The 16,589-nt window shown below is 46.0% G+C and overlaps 1 protein-coding gene across 5 annotated transcripts in view; it reads left to right on the top strand.

Moving 5' to 3' along the window:
- The window catches only part of CASKIN2 (CASK interacting protein 2), a 69,296-nt gene extending 53,585 nt beyond the window's left edge, over positions 1-15,711 (top strand). For 4 of the 5 annotated variants that reach the window (XM_063960624.1, XM_063960622.1, XM_063960623.1 and 1 more), the window contains 6 exons: positions 3,637-3,747; positions 9,511-9,612; positions 10,189-10,327; positions 10,431-11,942; positions 14,891-15,134; positions 15,234-15,711. In XM_063960624.1, the coding sequence (XP_063816694.1) occupies positions 3,637-3,747; positions 9,511-9,612; positions 10,189-10,327; positions 10,431-11,942; positions 14,891-15,134; positions 15,234-15,327 (2,202 nt within the window). In that variant the 3' untranslated portion in view covers positions 15,328-15,711. The remainder of the gene's footprint in view (positions 1-3,636; positions 3,748-9,510; positions 9,613-10,188; positions 10,328-10,430; positions 11,943-14,890; positions 15,135-15,233) is intronic. The other variant, XM_063960625.1, reaches the window with a different exon arrangement.
- The last annotated feature ends 878 nt before the right edge of the window (positions 15,712-16,589 follow it).

The following is a 16,589-nucleotide window of genomic DNA, read 5'->3' on the forward strand; positions in this document are numbered from 1 at the left end:
CTCATCGTTTCCTGAAGTCTGCCTTACCAACCGTCTCTTCCGAAAGGGAGAGGGTGTTGGAAGCCATTCACAAGCTGTACGCTCAGCAGGTGATAGTCAAAGTACCCCTATTACAACAAGGAAAGGGGTATTATTCCACTCTATTTGTGGTACCGAAGCCGGATGGCTCGGTAAGGCCTATTCTAAATCTGAAGTCCTTGAACCTCTACATAAAAAAGTTCAAGTTCAAGATGGAGTCACTCAGAGCAGTGATAGCGAACCTGGAAGAAGGGGACTTTATGGTATCCTTGGACATCAAGGATGCGTATCTACACGTTCCGATTTACCCCGCACACCAGGGGTACCTCAGGTTCATTGTTCAAAACTGTCACTATCAGTTTCAGACGCTGCCGTTCGGATTGTCCACGGCGCCTCGGGTCTTTACCAAGGTAATGGCCGAGATGATGATTCTTCTTCGAAGAAAAGGCGTATTAGTTATCCCATACTTGGACGATCTCCTAATAAGGGCAAGGTCCAGAGAACAGCTGGAGACAGCTTTAGCACTATCTCAAGAGGTGCTAAGACAACACGGGTGGATTCTGAATATTCCAAAATCCCATTTAATCCCGACAACTCGTCTGCTGTTCCTAGGAATGATTCTGGACACGGTTCAGAAAAAGGTTTTCCTTCCAGAGGAAAAAGCCAAGGAGTTATCCGATCTGGTCAGGAACCTCCTAAAACCAGGAAAAGTGTCAGTACATCAATGCACAAGAGTCCTGGGAAAAATGGTGGCTTCTTACGAAGCAATTCCATTCGGCAGATTCCATGCAAGAATATTCCAAAGGGATCTGTTGGACAATTGGTCAGGGTCGCATCTGCAGATGCACCTGCGAATAACCCTGTCACCAAAGACAAGGGTGTCACTTCTGTGGTGGTTGCAGAAGGCTCACCTATTAGAAGGCCGCAGATTCGGCATTCAGGATTGGATCCTGGTGACCACGGACGCCAGCCTGAGAGGCTGGGGAGCAGTCACACAAGGAAGAAACTTCCAGGGAGTATGGACGAGTCTGGAAAAGTCTCTTCACATAAACATTCTGGAACTAAGAGCAATCTACAATGCTCTAAGCCAGGCGGAACTTCTCCTGCAAGGAAAGCCGGTGTTGATTCAGTCGGACAACATCACGGCGGTCGCCCATGTAAACAGGCAGGGCGGCACAAGAAGCAGGAGTGCAATGGCAGAAGCTGCCAAGATTCTTCGCTGGGCGGAGAATCACGTGATAGCACTGTCAGCAGTGTTCATCCCGGGCGTGGACAACTGGGAAGCAGACTTCCTCAGCAGACACGATCTTCATCCGGGAGAGTGGGGTCTACATCCAGAAGTATTCAACATGTTAATAGACCGTTGGGAAAGACCAATTGTAGACATGATGGCGTCTCGCCTCAACAAGAAACTGGACAAATATTGCGCCAGGTCAAGAGATCCACAGGCAATAGCTGTGGACGCACTGGTAACTCCTTGGGTGTACCAGTCAGTGTATGTGTTTCCTCCTCTGCCGCTCATACCAAAGGTATTGAAGATCATACGGCAAAGAAGAGTAAGAACAATACTAGTGGTTCCGGATTGGCCGAGAAGGACTTGGTATCCGGAACTTCAAGAGATGCTCACGGACGAACCGTGGCCTCTACTTCTGAGAAGGGACCTGCTACAGCAGGGTCCCTGTCTTTTTCAAGACTTACCGCGGCTGTGTTTGACGGCATGGCGGTTGAACGCCAGATCCTAAAAGGGAAAGGCATTCCAGAAGAAGTCATTCCTACCTTGATTAAGGCACGGAAGGAAGTCACCGTGAAACATTATCACCGCATTTGGCGAAAATATGTAGCGTGGTGCGAGGATCGGAGGGTTCCGACGGAGGAATTCCAACTGGGTCGTTTCCTACATTTCCTGCAATCAGGATTATCTATGGGTCTCAAATTGGGATCCATTAAGGTTCAAATTTCGGCCCTGTCAATATTCTTCCAAAAAGAATTGGCCTCTGTCCCTGAGGTCCAGACTTTTGTCAAGGGAGTACTGCATATACAGCCTCCTGTGGTGCCTCCGGTGGCACCGTGGGATCTAAATGTAGTTTTAGATTTCCTCAAATCCCATTGGTTTGAACCATTGAAAAAGGTGGATTTGAAATATCTCACATTGAAAGTGACTATGTTACTAGCCCTGGCCTCTGCCAGGAGAGTATCTGAATTGGCGGCTTTATCTTATAAAAGTCCTTATCTAATCTTCCATTCGGATAGGGCAGAACTGCGGACTCGTCCGCATTTTCTCCCTAAAGTGGTATCAGCATTTCATCTGAACCAACCTATTGTGGTGCCTGCGGCCACTAGCGACTTGGAGGACTCCAAGTTGTTGGACGTTGTCAGAGCCTTAAAAATATACATTGCAAGGACGGCTGGAGTCAGAAAATCTGACTCGCTGTTTATATTGTATGCACCCAACAAGTTGGGCGCACCTGCTTCTAAGCAGTCGATTGCTCGTTGGATTTGTAACACAATTCAACTTGCACATTCTGTGGCAGGCCTGCCACAGCCTAAAACTGTAAAAGCCCACTCCACAAGGAAGGTGGGCTCATCTTGGGCGGCTGCCCGAGGGGTCTCGGCATTACAACTCTGCCGAGCAGCTACGTGGTCGGGGGAGAACACGTTTGTAAAATTTTACAAATTTGATACCCTGGCAAAGGAGGACCTGGAGTTCTCTCATTCGGTGCTGCAGAGTCATCCGCACTCTCCCGCCCGTTTGGGAGCTTTGGTATAATCCCCATGGTCCTTTCAGGAACCCCAGCATCCACTTAGGACGATAGAGAAAATAAGAATTTACTTACCGATAATTCTATTTCTCGGAGTCCGTAGTGGATGCTGGGCGCCCATCCCAAGTGCGGATTATCTGCAATACTTGTACATAGTTATTGTTAACTAATTCGGGTTATTGTTAAGGAGCCATCTTTAAGAGGCCCTTTCTGTTGTCATACTGTTAACTGGGTTTAGATCACAAGTTGTACGGTGTGATTGGTGTGGCTGGTATGAGTCTTACCCGGGATTCAAAATGCCTCCCTTATTGTGTATGCTCGTCCGGGCACAGTACCTAACTGGAGTCTGGAGGAGGGTCATAGGGGGAGGAGCCAGTGCACACCACCTGACCTAGTAAAGCTTTACTTTTTTGTGCCCTGTCTCCTGCGGAGCCGCTATTCCCCATGGTCCTTTCAGGAACCCCAGCATCCACTACGGACTCCGAGAAATAGAATTATCGGTAAGTAAATTCTTATTATTACAAATATATTAATCCAAAAATGTATAATTGCTTTAAAGGGCAAACAAAATTTGGTAAGACCTTTTGTGAATTAAATTGCATCATCCTTGGTACTCTTACAGGAACTTTGTTGAAAGGTGGAAAGGGAGATAATAGTATTTGGAGACAGTACTAGGGTCCCACTCTTTTCAACTATATGAGAATGTGCATATAATTCTACTTTTTAGTTTCTCAGAAGAATGTAAATCTATTAGTAGTAGATAGAGAACTTAAGCCAAGCTAACACCTTCCACCTACACAACACCTTCTCTTCTCCATTTCAGCATCTCATTGACACTTTGTCTTACTGTGATTCATAGGATGCAGAACTCATCTATTGCTGGCTTCGTAGTTTCCAGCTGGACATGTACGTTGGAAACTTTTTATCTGCAGGCTACGACCTTTCCACAATCAGTCGCATGACCCCAGAGGTGAGAGTGCGTGAAGGTTCATATGCAGTGTCAAACTGTATACCCATGCAAGGTCTCTATTATCCACTTTTCTCTGACGTCCTAAGTGGATGCTGGGACTCCGTAAGGACCATGGGGAATAGCGGCTCCGCAGGAGACTGGGCACAACTAAAGAAAGCTTTAGGACTACCTGGTGTGCACTGGCTCCTCCCACTATGACCCTCCTCCAGACCTCAGTTAGAATCTTATGCCCGGCTGAGCTGGATGCACACTAGGGGCTCTCCTGAGCTCCTAGAAAAGAAAGTATATTTTAGTTTTTTTATTTTCAGTGAGATCTGCTGGCAACAGACTCACTGCTACGAGGGACTAAGGGGAGAAGAAGCGAACCTACCTGATTGGAGATAGTTTGGGCTTCTTAGGCTACTGGACACCATTAGCTCCAGAGGGATCGAACACAGGACCCGACCTCGATCGTTCGGTCCCGGAGCCGCGCCGCCGTCCCCCTTACAGAGCCAGAAGCATGAAGATGGTCCTGAAAATCGGCGGCAGAAGACTTCGGTCTTCAACAAGGTAGCGCACAGCACTGCAGCTGTGCGCCATTGCTCCTCATGCACACCTCACACTCCGGTCACTGATGGGTGCAGGGCGCTGGGGGGGGGGGGGGGGGGCGCCCTGAGCAGCAATATTCATACCTTGGCTGGCAAAAAATCACAATATATAGTCCCAGAGGCTATATATGTGATAAATACCCCTGCCAGAATCCATAAAAAAAGCGGGAGAAAAGTAATCCGAAAAAGGGGCGGGGCTATCTCCCTCAGCACACTGGCGCCATTTTTCCCTCACAGCTCCGCTGGAAGGATCGCTCCCTGGCTCTCCCCTGCAGTTTCAAGCTTCAAAAGGGTAAAAAAGAGAGGGGGGGCACTAAATTTAGGCGCAGCAATATATATATATATATATATAAGCAGCTATAAGGGAAAACACTCAGTTATAGTGTTAATCCCTGTGTTATATAGCGCTCTGGTGTGTGCTGGCATACTCTCTCTCTGTCTCCCCAAAGGGCTTTGTGGGGTCCTGTCCTCTGTCAGAGCATTCCCTGTGTGTGTGCGGTGTGTCGGTACGGCTGTGTCGACATGTTTGATGAGGAGGCTTACGTGGAGGCGGAGCAGATGCCGATAAATGTGATGTCACCCCCTGCGGGGTCGACACCTGAGTGGATGGCTATGTGGAAGGAATTACGCGACAGTGTCGACTCCTTACATAAAAGGTTTGACGACATACCAAATATGGGACAGCCGGCTTCTCAGCATGTGCCTGCCCAGGCGTCTCAAAAGCCATCAGGGGCTCTAAAACGCCCGCTACCTCAGATGGCAGACACAGATGTCGACACGGATACTGACTCCAGTGTCGACGACGATGAGACTAATGTAACTTCCGATAGGGCCACACGTTACATGATTAAGGCAATGAAAATTGTGTTGCATATTTCTGATGTTACCCCAGGTACCACAAAAAAGGGTATTATGTTTGGAGAGAAAAAACTACCAGTAGTTTTTCCTCCATCTGAGGAATTAAATGAAGTGTGTGAAGAAGCGTTGGCTTCCCCCGATAAGAAACTGGTAATTTCTAAAAGGTTACTAATGACGTACCCTTTCCCGCCAGAGGATAGGTCACGTTGGGAAACATCCCCTAGAGTGGATAAAGCGCTCACACGCTTGTCAAAGAAGGTGGCACTACCGTCTCCGGATACGGCCGCCCTAAAGGAACCTGCTGATAGAAAGCAGGAGGCTATCCTGAAGTCTGTATATACACACACAGGTATTATACTGAGACCAGCTATTGCTTCAGCATGGATGTGCAGTGCTGCAGCTGCGTGGTCAGATTCCCTGTCGGAAAGTATTGATACCCTAGACAGGGACACTATATTGCTAACCGTAGAGCATATTAAAGACGCAGTCTTATACATGAGAGATGCACAGAGGGATATTTGCCGGCTGGCATCTAAAATAAGTGCAATGTCCATTTCTGCCAGGAGAGGGTTATGGACTCGGCAGTGGACAGGTGATGCAGATTCTAAAAGGCACATGGAAGTTTTGCCTTATAAGGGTGGGGAGTTGTTCGGGGATGGTCTCTCGGACCTCGTTTCACAGCAACAGCTGGGAAGTCTACATTTTTACCCCATGTTCCCTCACAGCCAAAGAAAGCACCGTATTATCAGGTACAGTCCTTTCGGCCCCATAAGGGCAAGCGGGTTAAAGGCGCGTCCTTTCTGCCCAGAGGCAGAGGTAGAGGGAAAAAGCTGCAGCATACAGCCAGTTCCCAGAAGCAAAAGTCCTCCCCCGCTTCCTCCAAGTCCACCGCATGACGCTGGGGCTCCACAGGCGGAGCAAGGTACGGTGGGGGCCCGTCTCAAAAACTTCAGCAATCAGTGGGCTCGCTCACGGGTGGATCCCTGGATCCTTCAAGTAGTATCTCGGGTACAAGCTGGAATTCGAGACGTCTCCCCCCCGCTGTTTCCTCAAATCTGCCTTGCCAACAACTCCCTCAGGCAGGGAGGCAGTGTTAGAGGCAATTCACAAGCTGTATTCCCAGCTGGTGATAGTCAAAGTGCCCCTACTTCAACAAGGACGGGGTTACTATTCCACAATGTTTGTGGTACCGAAACCGGACGGTTCGGTGAGACCCATCTTAAATTTGAAATCCTTGAACACATATATAAAAAAATTCAAGTTCAAGATGGAATCGCTCAGGGCGGTTATTGCAAGCCTGGACGAGGGGGATTACATGGTATCGCTGGACATCAAGGATGCTTACCTGCATGTCCCCATTTACCATCCTCACCAGGAGTACCTCAGATTTGTGGTACAGGATTGTCATTACCAATTCCAGACCTTGCCGTTTGGTCTATCCACGGCTCCGAGGGTATTTACCAAGGTAATGGCCGAAATGATGATACTCCTTCGAAAGAAGGGAGTTTTAATTATCCCGTACTTGGACGATCTCCTGATAAAGGCGAGGTCCAGGGAGCAGTTGTTGGTCGGTGTAGCACTATCTCGGGAGGTGCTACAACAGCACGGCTGGATTCTAAATATTCCAAAGTCACAGCTGGTCCCTATGACACGTCTACTGTTCCTGGGGATGGTTCTGGACACAGAACAGAAAAAAGTGTTTCTCCCGGAGGAGAAGGCCAAGGAGCTGTCATCTCTAGTCAGAGGCCTCCTAAAACCAAAACTGGTGTCGGTGCATCACTGCACGCGGATCCTGGGAAAGATGGTAGCTTCCTACGAAGCAATTCCATTCGGCAGGTTCCATGCAAGAACCTTTCAGTGGGACCTGTTGGACAAGTGGTCCGGATCGCATCTTCAGATGCATCGGCTGATAACCCTGTCTCCAAGGATCAGGGTGTCTCTGCTGTGGTGGCTGCAAAGTGCTCATCTTCAGGAGGGCCGCAGATTCGGCATACAGGACTGGGTCCTGGTGACCACGGATGCCAGCCTTCGAGGCTGGGGGGCAGTCACACAGGGAAGAAACTTCCAAGGACTATGGTCAAGTCAGGAGACTTCCCTACACATAAATATTCTGGAACTGAGGGCCATTTTCAATGCCCTAAGTCAGGCAAAACCCCTGCTTCAAAACCAGCCGGTACTGATCCAGTCAGACAACATCACGGCAGTCGCCCATGTAAACCGACAGGGCGGCACAAGAAGCAGGACGGCGATGGCAGAAGCCACAAGGATTGTCCGATGGGCGGAAAATCACGTGTTAGCACTGTCAGCAGTGTTCATTCCGGGAGTGGACAACTGGGAAGCAGACTTCCCTAAGCAGACACGACCTCCACCCGGGAGAGTGGGGACTTCATCCGGAAGTCTTCCAACTGATTGTAAACCGTTGGGAAAAGCCACAGGTGGACATGATGGCGTCCCGCCTAAACAAAAAGCTAGAAAGATATTGCGCCAGGTCGAGAGACCCTCAGGCGATAGCTGTGGACGCTCTAGTGACACCGTGGGTGTTCCCTCCTCTTCCTCTCATACCAAAGGTACGGAGGATAATAAGGAGAAGAGGAGTAAGAGCTATACTCATTGTTCCGGATTGGCCAAGAAGAGCTTGGTACCCGGAACTTCAAGAAATGATCTCAGAGGACCCATGGCCTCTGCCGCTCAGACAGGACCTGCTGCAGCAGGGGCCCTGTCTGTTCCAAGACTTACCGCGGCTGCGTTTGACGGCATGGCGGTTGAACACCGGATCCTGAAGGAAAAGGGCATTCCGGAGGAAGTCATTCCTACGCTGATTAAAGCTAGGAAAGAAGTGACCGCAAACCATTATCACCGCATTTGGCGAAAATATGTTGCGTGGTGTGAGGCCAGGAAGGCCCCAACGGAGGAATTTCAGCTGGGCCGTTTTCTGCACTTCCTGCAGTCAGGGGTGACTATGGGCCTTAAATTGGGTTCCATTAAGGTCCAGATTTCGGCTCTATCGATTTTCTTCCAGAGAGAACTGGCTTCACTACCTGAAGTTCAGACTTTTGTTAAGGGAGTGCTGCATATTCAGCCCCCTTTTGTGCCTCCAGTGGCACCTTGGGATCTCAACGTGGTGTTGGATTTCCTAAAGTCACATTGGTTTGAGCCACTTAAAACCGTGGAATTGAAATATCTCACGTGGAAGGTGGTCATGTTGTTGGCCTTGGCCTCGGCCAGGCGTGTATCAGAATTGGCGGCTTTGTCATGTAAAAGCCCTTATCTGATTTTCCATATGGATAGGGCAGAATTGAGGACTCGTCCCCAGTTTCTCCCTAAGGTGGTATCAGCTTTTCATCTGAACCAACCTATCGTGGTGCCTGCGGCTACAAAAGACTTGGAGGCTTCCAAGTTGTTGGACGTAGTCAGGGCCCTGAAAATTTATGTTTCCAGGACAGCTGGAGTCAGGAAGACTGACTCGCTCTTTATCCTGTATGCGCCCAACAAGTTGGGTGCACCTGCTTCTAAGCAGACTATTGCTCGCTGGATCTGTAGTACGATTCAGCTTGCACATTCTGCGGCTGGACTGCCGCATCCTAAATCAGTGAAAGCCCATTCCACGAGGAAGGTGGGCTCTTCTTGGGCGGCTGCCCGAGGGGTCTCTGCTTTACAACTTTGCCGAGCAGCTACTTGGTCGGGGTCAAACACATTTGCTAAATTCTACAAGTTTGACACCCTGGCTGAGGAGGACCTAGAGTTTGCCCATTCGGTGCTGCAGAGTCATCCGCACTCTCCCGCCCGTTTGGGAGCTTTGGTATAATCCCCATGGTCCTTACGGAGTCCCAGCATCCACTTAGGACGTCAGAGAAAATAAGAATTTACTCACCGGTAATTCTATTTCTCGTAGTCAGTAGTGGATGCTGGGCGCCCATCCCAAGTGCGGATTGTCTGCAATACTTGTATATAGTTATTGTTTAACTAAAGGGTTATTGTTGAGCCATCTGTTGAGAGGCTCAGTTGTTGTCATACTGTTAACTGGGTATTGTATCACGAGTTATACGGTGTGATTGGTGTGGCTGGTATGAGTCTTACCCGGGATTCAAAATCCTTCCTTATTGTGTCAGCTCTTCCGGGCACAGTATCCTAACTGAGGTCTGGAGGAGGGTCATAGTGGGAGGAGCCAGTGCACACCAGGTAGTCCTAAAGCTTTCTTTAGTTGTGCCCAGTCTCCTGCGGAGCCGCTATTCCCCATGGTCCTTACGGAGTCCCAGCATCCACTACGGACTACGAGAAATAGAATTACCGGTGAGTAAATTCTTATTTTATTCTACAGGACCTGACAGCCATTGGGGTGACAAAACCTGGGCACAGGAAGAAAATTTCCACTGAGATCAGCAAGCTGAGTGTGGCAGATGGACTTCCTCATAAAACACCTGTGAGAATCCTTTTATATGACCACAATTACCAACCCATACTTTGCAGTCCCCACACACATTTCTCAACAGATTTGTTACATTCGTTTATAAGAGGATGATTATAACTTCACTCTTTCCCTACGCTGTTCCTTGATTGCTTCTAAACCAACCTTGATACCTTATAAATCTTTCCTGATTTAGCCCTTTCACCACATGAAATATCATACAACATCCACAGAGTTCTCTGTATAATATTTACTTTATCAATATGGGATTACAGAGTACATATACCTGGTACAAATAACCTACATAAATATATTTAATTACATATATAAAATACAGTTTGCTCACATATGTATGCTCTAACTGTTCAATTTAAGCAATGCAATAAAATTAGAGACGTAGGTTTTGTTAGAGAGTTGTAATCGTAAACTATACTTGCAATCCTTTCAGTTTGTGTGTCCCAAGACTATAGCTCACGATTTTAGGTTAGATCATTGTAAATCATGAACTTGATTCAGTCCCCACAGTGATCATAACATAAGTTCTATTTGTGCTGCTTATTTGATATTTTCTGTTCTCCTATGCATAATTAGGCAGACGTGTGGGATTGGTTAACTCACCTGGGCCTTCCCGAGTACCACAAACAACTATCGGAGAATGGATATGAATCTCTGAGCAATGTGACTGAACTTACCTGGGAGGACCTGCAAGAGATAGGAATTCACAAATTAGGTGGGAGAAAGTTAAACTTGCAAACAACCCATTTTCATCTTGGAACAGGGAAATTTAGTATCTAGTATCTATTTGTTTAACTGACCAATTGTTTATTCCTTAGGACACCAGAAGAAGTTACTCCTGGGTGTGAAACGTTTGCTAGATCTCCAGAAAGGATACACAGTAGGTGGCACCTTGAGATCCAGGATACCTTATTCCCGGACTACTGCCCCTGTTGCTGAGCCTCTGGAGAATGGAGAACCACCGGTTACACCTAAACTACAGACATTTCAGAATGTGGAATTGAGCCGGGAACTGCAGCGTGCGCTAACTCATGGAGGGGAATCGCTGTGTGCAGAAAGGCGCTCATACAGTCAGGAGAGTATTAGTTCTCGCTCACAGGGTTCTGGTAACTCTCAAGACTCTGCAACTTCCCGCACACCACTGCTCCCTAACCTTCAAGTGTTAGAATCAAATAGTTTACCAGAGAGGAATTTGCCTGAGGGGATGGACCAATCTCAGTGGCTTATTGGGGTCCAAAATGGTTGTTTAGTCCGTTCAGAGCCACCGGTACCACCTCCAAAACCCTCTATTAAAAAGCGCTCACTAAGTGTGTGCCGCTATGCATTGTCAGATGGAGAGCCGGAGGAGGAGGAGGAGAAAGGTGCTACATCAGGCACCGGAACGTTGGGGTCTTATGCTACATTAACCCGCCGTCCAGGTCGTAGCTCCCTGGCAAATGGACAGCCTGATAAGAAAGTCCAGCGGAGTCAATCGTTTGCTGTAAGAGCACGCAGAAAAGGACCACCTCCTCCACCTCCTAAGAGACTAAGCTCTATGTCTAGTGTAGATGGCTCAGCTGGGGGGCACAGCTTGGTGAAAAGCATTGCAGCACAGCTGGAGGGTGGGTCAGAGTTAAGGCCATCTGAGTTTTGCAAAAAAGAGGTCTTAGATAGTCCTGGTGGTCGAAGAAGGACCGTAAGTGAGTCTGCCGCTGGGGTGGGAGGGAGATTATCTGTGCCACTTGCAGTGAAACAGGAAGATGAGAAAAAAGAGGAAACGATCTCTTCACAACACAGTTCCAGTGAGAGCATTCCTTTTGCAGAGGAAGGAAACCTTACCATCAAACAAAGGCCCAAACAACCAGCATCCAAACAAGAATCTGGGGCAACACCAGAAGTGTTAACTACAGAACCACAAATGTACGTGAACTCAGAGGCCAGATCAGAGACTCAGATCTTTCCAGTAACGAAAAAGCAGCCATGTGCGAGCCCTGAGGCCCAACTTTTTTCACAGCCTGCAGCACGACCACAAATAGGAGCCAAACCCCAACTAAGCCCAAAGCCAAACACAGAGGCTAAACAGCCACCTGGGACTCCTGATTCTAAAGTTAATGTGGAGCCTGAATTCAATCTCACCGAGTCCGACACAGTGAAGAGAAGGCCTAAGGTCAAAGACAAAGATGCATGTGGTCTGTATGAGGAGAACCAAAAGACCCCAGTTACACCTGTGTCAACAGATACAATCACATTGAATGGTCCACAAGTACAAGAAACTGTTGTTGCCAGAATAGCGAAGCTTGAGAGAGGAGGGAATTACGAAGCGATATCGGGAGAGAAAGCTGAGAGAGCAGGTACCGTAATCTATAGCTTGCATTTGGTGATATTAAGTTACTTTATACTTTGCAAAAGGAAAGTAAATGAGGGTTTGTTTAATTCACTGGAAGCAAAAATGTCCTATCCACTCACTTCTGCACTGTAGACGAAGCATGTTTCTTTGGTACATATGAAATGAACAGATTACCTCCCCCGAGTGATGGAGTATGCACTCAGATGGATAATTTGCCATGCTCCAATTTATTTTTGGCCATACAATCTCCTTTAGGGGGACATAGCAAAATTTAAGTTCAGATGCCACAGTCATCACACTAAAGGGGGAAATGAATCAAGCATTAGTGAGAGTTCTACTAAGCAGTGGAGAGAGAGAAACTGCTAGCCAATCAGCTCCTAACTGTCCTGTTGCAGGCGGTGTAAAATGATAGACGGGGATTGGTTAGTAGTTTATCTCTCTTCACTTCATCACTCTCCATGGCTTAGTACATCTACCCCTTAGTAACAAGTATTTCTCTCTCTCTCTCTCTCTCTCTCTCTCTCTCTCTCTCTGTGTATAATTTATACACACAATGTGGCTAAATGCACCGTGAAGCCTATTGGCATAGTTCAAATGTCTTCATATTTGTTTAAGACATACTATTTAAGTTATTTGCCTTTTTATCTGTCTCTCACCTTTTTTCTTCTGGCATTTCCTGCCTACTGCTGGCGACATACCCATGGTAAGTAGAAGAGAGGAACCAGATTCCGCTTTCTTGCTTAGAAATGAAGATGGCCACTGACACTCTGGTTTGTACTGAGGATAGAAAAGGAGATCAAGATGACAATGTATTGGTCAGCAGTCAATAGGTCCACACGATGTGGTTAACAGGCTCAAAATAGTGACATGACAATGGTCAACACCTTCTGGGGGTTTTCTTTTACATGTTTTCCCAACCTTTGCTTGATTTACTATCCACGTGCACCTTTATTGAGAATAGTAGCCTTGCCCAAAGCGTGGCGAGAGAACATATTTGTACTGATTTGGCCGGAAAAAAACCCAAAAGTTGGGTCGACCGTTGTCCTGTTGACCTTTTCACCTTGTCGACCTTAACCAATGTCAACCTTTTGTACTTGTTGACCTAATGCATATCGACCATATTTTGTTGATCTATTGACTGACTTAGACATTGTAGATCTATTATTCCACTTCCACAGAAAAGTTATTTGTTAAAGCTTCATATCTTTAGCAGACAAGTCAACCAGACAAAGCTTTGTTGGTTTGTGCATTTTAAAAACACCAGTGTCGTTTTGTGTGGTAATAGCAGGCCTGTTTTATTAATTATCAGAGGATACTGTTGATCATATAATAAATTACGAATTATGGGAACAATTTGTCTTAAATTGGCAGAGATGAATGTTACGGTATGAGCTACTGTTGGAGTGATTTCTGCTTTTGTGCAATAAAACGGATAACGGGGGTCATTCTCAGTTGATCGCTAGCTGAAAATGTTCGCTGCGCTGCGACGATGCAAAAACATGGCAGTTCTGCGCATGCGGCGTAATGCGCACGCGTGACATACTTTCACAACGGCCGATGTAGTTTTACACAGGGTCTAGCGAAGCTTTTCAGTCACAGTGCTGGCCGCAGAGTGATTGACATGAAGTTGGCATTTCTGGGTGTCAACTGACTGTTTTCAGGGAGTGTTCGGAAAAACGCAGGCGTGCCAGGAAAAATACAGGCGTGGCTGGGTGAACGCAGGGCGTGTTCATGACGTCAAAACAGGAACTGAATAGTCTGAAGTTGATCGCAAGCGCTGAGTAAGTCTGAAGCTGCTCAAACTGCACAAAATGTTTTTGTAGCCGCTGTGCGTTCCTTTCATTCGCACTTCTGCTAAGCTAAAATACACTCCCAGTTGGAGGCGGCATAGCGTTTGCACGGCTGCTAAAAACTGCTAGCGAGCGATCAACTCGGAATGACACCCAACAGCTGCTAATAAGTTCAGAGCTGTAATTGGTTGTCTAATTTAGCATACACAGCAGTGTTGTAGTGTGCTATAAGGCAGAACAGATACATCTTATTCTGCCCTGATAAAGCAACAGAGCAGTGGCCATAGTCGCCAAACATTGTTTTTTTTATAAAATTGATGGTACAAAAATATCTAAAATCAGAGGGGTCTATTTACTAAGCCTTGGATGGAGATAAAGTACCAGCCAATCAGCTCTTAACTATCATTTTTCAAACACAGCCTGTGAAATAGCAGTTAGGAGCTGATTGGCTGGTACTTTATCTCCATCCAAGGCTTAGTAAATAGACCCCAGAATCAGAATAGGTGGTTTCCAAATCTATTTAATGTGGCACATTACACGTTGTGCAATATATTTAGTGGGGTTAGATTTATTTTTTTATTTACATTTTACTTCAACAAATGTAGTGGTGATGGCACACCATACAGACAGGCTCACTCTGATAAAATGTTTATTTGCTGGTTACATTTCCATGGAGTCCTGATCAAAATCAGATCCTCATTGAGATGATTTGGACTACTGGCGGATTTAGAGCCATCTTCCTCTAACATTGAATTAGGCTGCCCAGCCTTTACTGTACCTGTGGGAGCGTTTAACCTGTACCCGTTGGAGCGTTTAACAGATTAAAAGTGTGGCCTCCAATCTCCACTCTTCTGGAGTAAAAATAACCCAGACAATACCCACAGAATATCTTCTAGTTGTTCTACCTGAATATGCTCGCCAGTTATTAATAGTCTGCTTTGTATCTCATTTTGATTTACCCAATAATTAACAACAAGTGAAATGTTTTTACTTATTCTTTACTTTTTCAGATACTTTTTAAATATTTACTTATGGAAACCACTCCCACTGGGGTTTTTTTTGCCACAAATTATGATGTAGTTTATGTGTTCGGGAATATTTATTCCATATTTATGTCGTAGTTTCTCAGAAACATAATTCATATTTTTTTAATGTGCTACAGGCTATCAGACTCACTTGGTGATATCCGGGCCAGAATTAGTGTTACAAAAGCCATCATGGGGGAAAGGTGGTCCTGCCGCTAGTGCAAAACCGACGTTATGGAGGAACGAGCCTTGCGCTGTCATTAGAGAATGGAACATACTGCCTCCACAGAGCAACGAAAACTCGCAACTTGGACAGTTGATGTATGCAAACTCCCAACCGAAAACCGAAGACAAGCAAGTGCTGAGGGAAGAAAGTATCAGGTAATTACAAGGGAAGAATTAAAAACAAAATGTCTCTTTGGGCGGGAGTATGGAGTCCTACTCAGTGACAGCTGGTGTAACATGTCTTGCTTTTCCCAGCAGTGAGACTGCGCCACTGACCAAGAACATCCTAGATGACATCAGTACAATGTTTGATGACCTTGCTGAGCAGTTGGAAGCCATGTTGGATTGAGGATGCCTGCTCACTTGTTTTTTTGGCACTTTAGCTGGGACTGCATGACAGCACAGCTCCACTAACATTAAACTGGGCATCCTAAATTTACAGGTGTGACTCCACCTATTGCACACTAGTTACGGTCATGAATTTTGCTGTGATTATATTGGAACTCTTGTGCAGCAGCCACACTGCGTTATCCCGATCATAATGGCTTGAGCAGAAGAGAGGCTCATACAGCTCTGAATTTCCCTGATGTGCTGATGACCGGTGATTAAAGAGCGGAACCATCTGAAAGAACTATGTATCTTCTATAATGCTCCTCACCCAAGCTTGTGTGTATACTGCCACACCCATTTCAGCCTCATTAAACTGCATTACCCTCTCATTCTTAAAATGAAATTGTAAATGTTTTTTTCAAGAAGTCTATTTTAAAATGTGTGTATGCATGTGTGTGCAGTATATATATTACACAGACACACATACATACATACATACATACATACAGTATATAAAAAAAAATACACAAATATATGTCTATCTAAATATATATATATATATATATATATATATATATATATCCCAAATGGGACTGGCACTCTCCTGACTGGCGTAAAGGTACCCCGGTGCCTTCTGTGGAAGAAATGCAGAGATCCAAAAGAAACAGCGGCACTCGAGGATTTTCGTGAAGTAATGAAAATTGTATTCAAAAAAGGTTACAGATAGCCAACGTTTCGGGGCTTACATGCCCCTTTGTCAAGGTGTATATACACCTTGACAAAGGGGCATGTAAGCCCCGAAACGTTGGCTATCTGTAACCTTTTTTGAATACAATTTTCATTGCTTCACGAAAATCCTCGAGTGCCGCTGTTTCTTTTGGATCTCTCTCTCTATATATATATAATATATATATACACTGTATATATTTATATATATATACACTGCTCAAAAAAATAAAGGGAACACTTAGACAACACAATGTAACTCCAAGTCAATCACACTTCTGTGAAATCAAACTGTCCGCTTAGGAAGCAACACTGATTGACAATCAATTTCACATGCTGTTGTGCAAATGGAATAGACAACAGGTGGAAATTATAGGCAAATAGCAAGACACCCCCAATAAAGGAGTTGTTCTGCAGGTGGTGACCACAGACCACTTCTCAGCTCCTATGCTTTCTGGCTGATGTTTTGGTCACTTTTGAAAGCTGGTGGTGCTTTCACTCTAGTGGTAGCATGAGACGGAGTCTACAACCCATACAAGTGGCTCAGGTAGTGCA

This window comes from Pseudophryne corroboree, chromosome 3, assembly GCF_028390025.1.
Source record: "Pseudophryne corroboree isolate aPseCor3 chromosome 3, aPseCor3.hap2, whole genome shotgun sequence".
Taxonomy (NCBI): Eukaryota; Metazoa; Chordata; class Amphibia; order Anura; family Myobatrachidae; genus Pseudophryne; species Pseudophryne corroboree.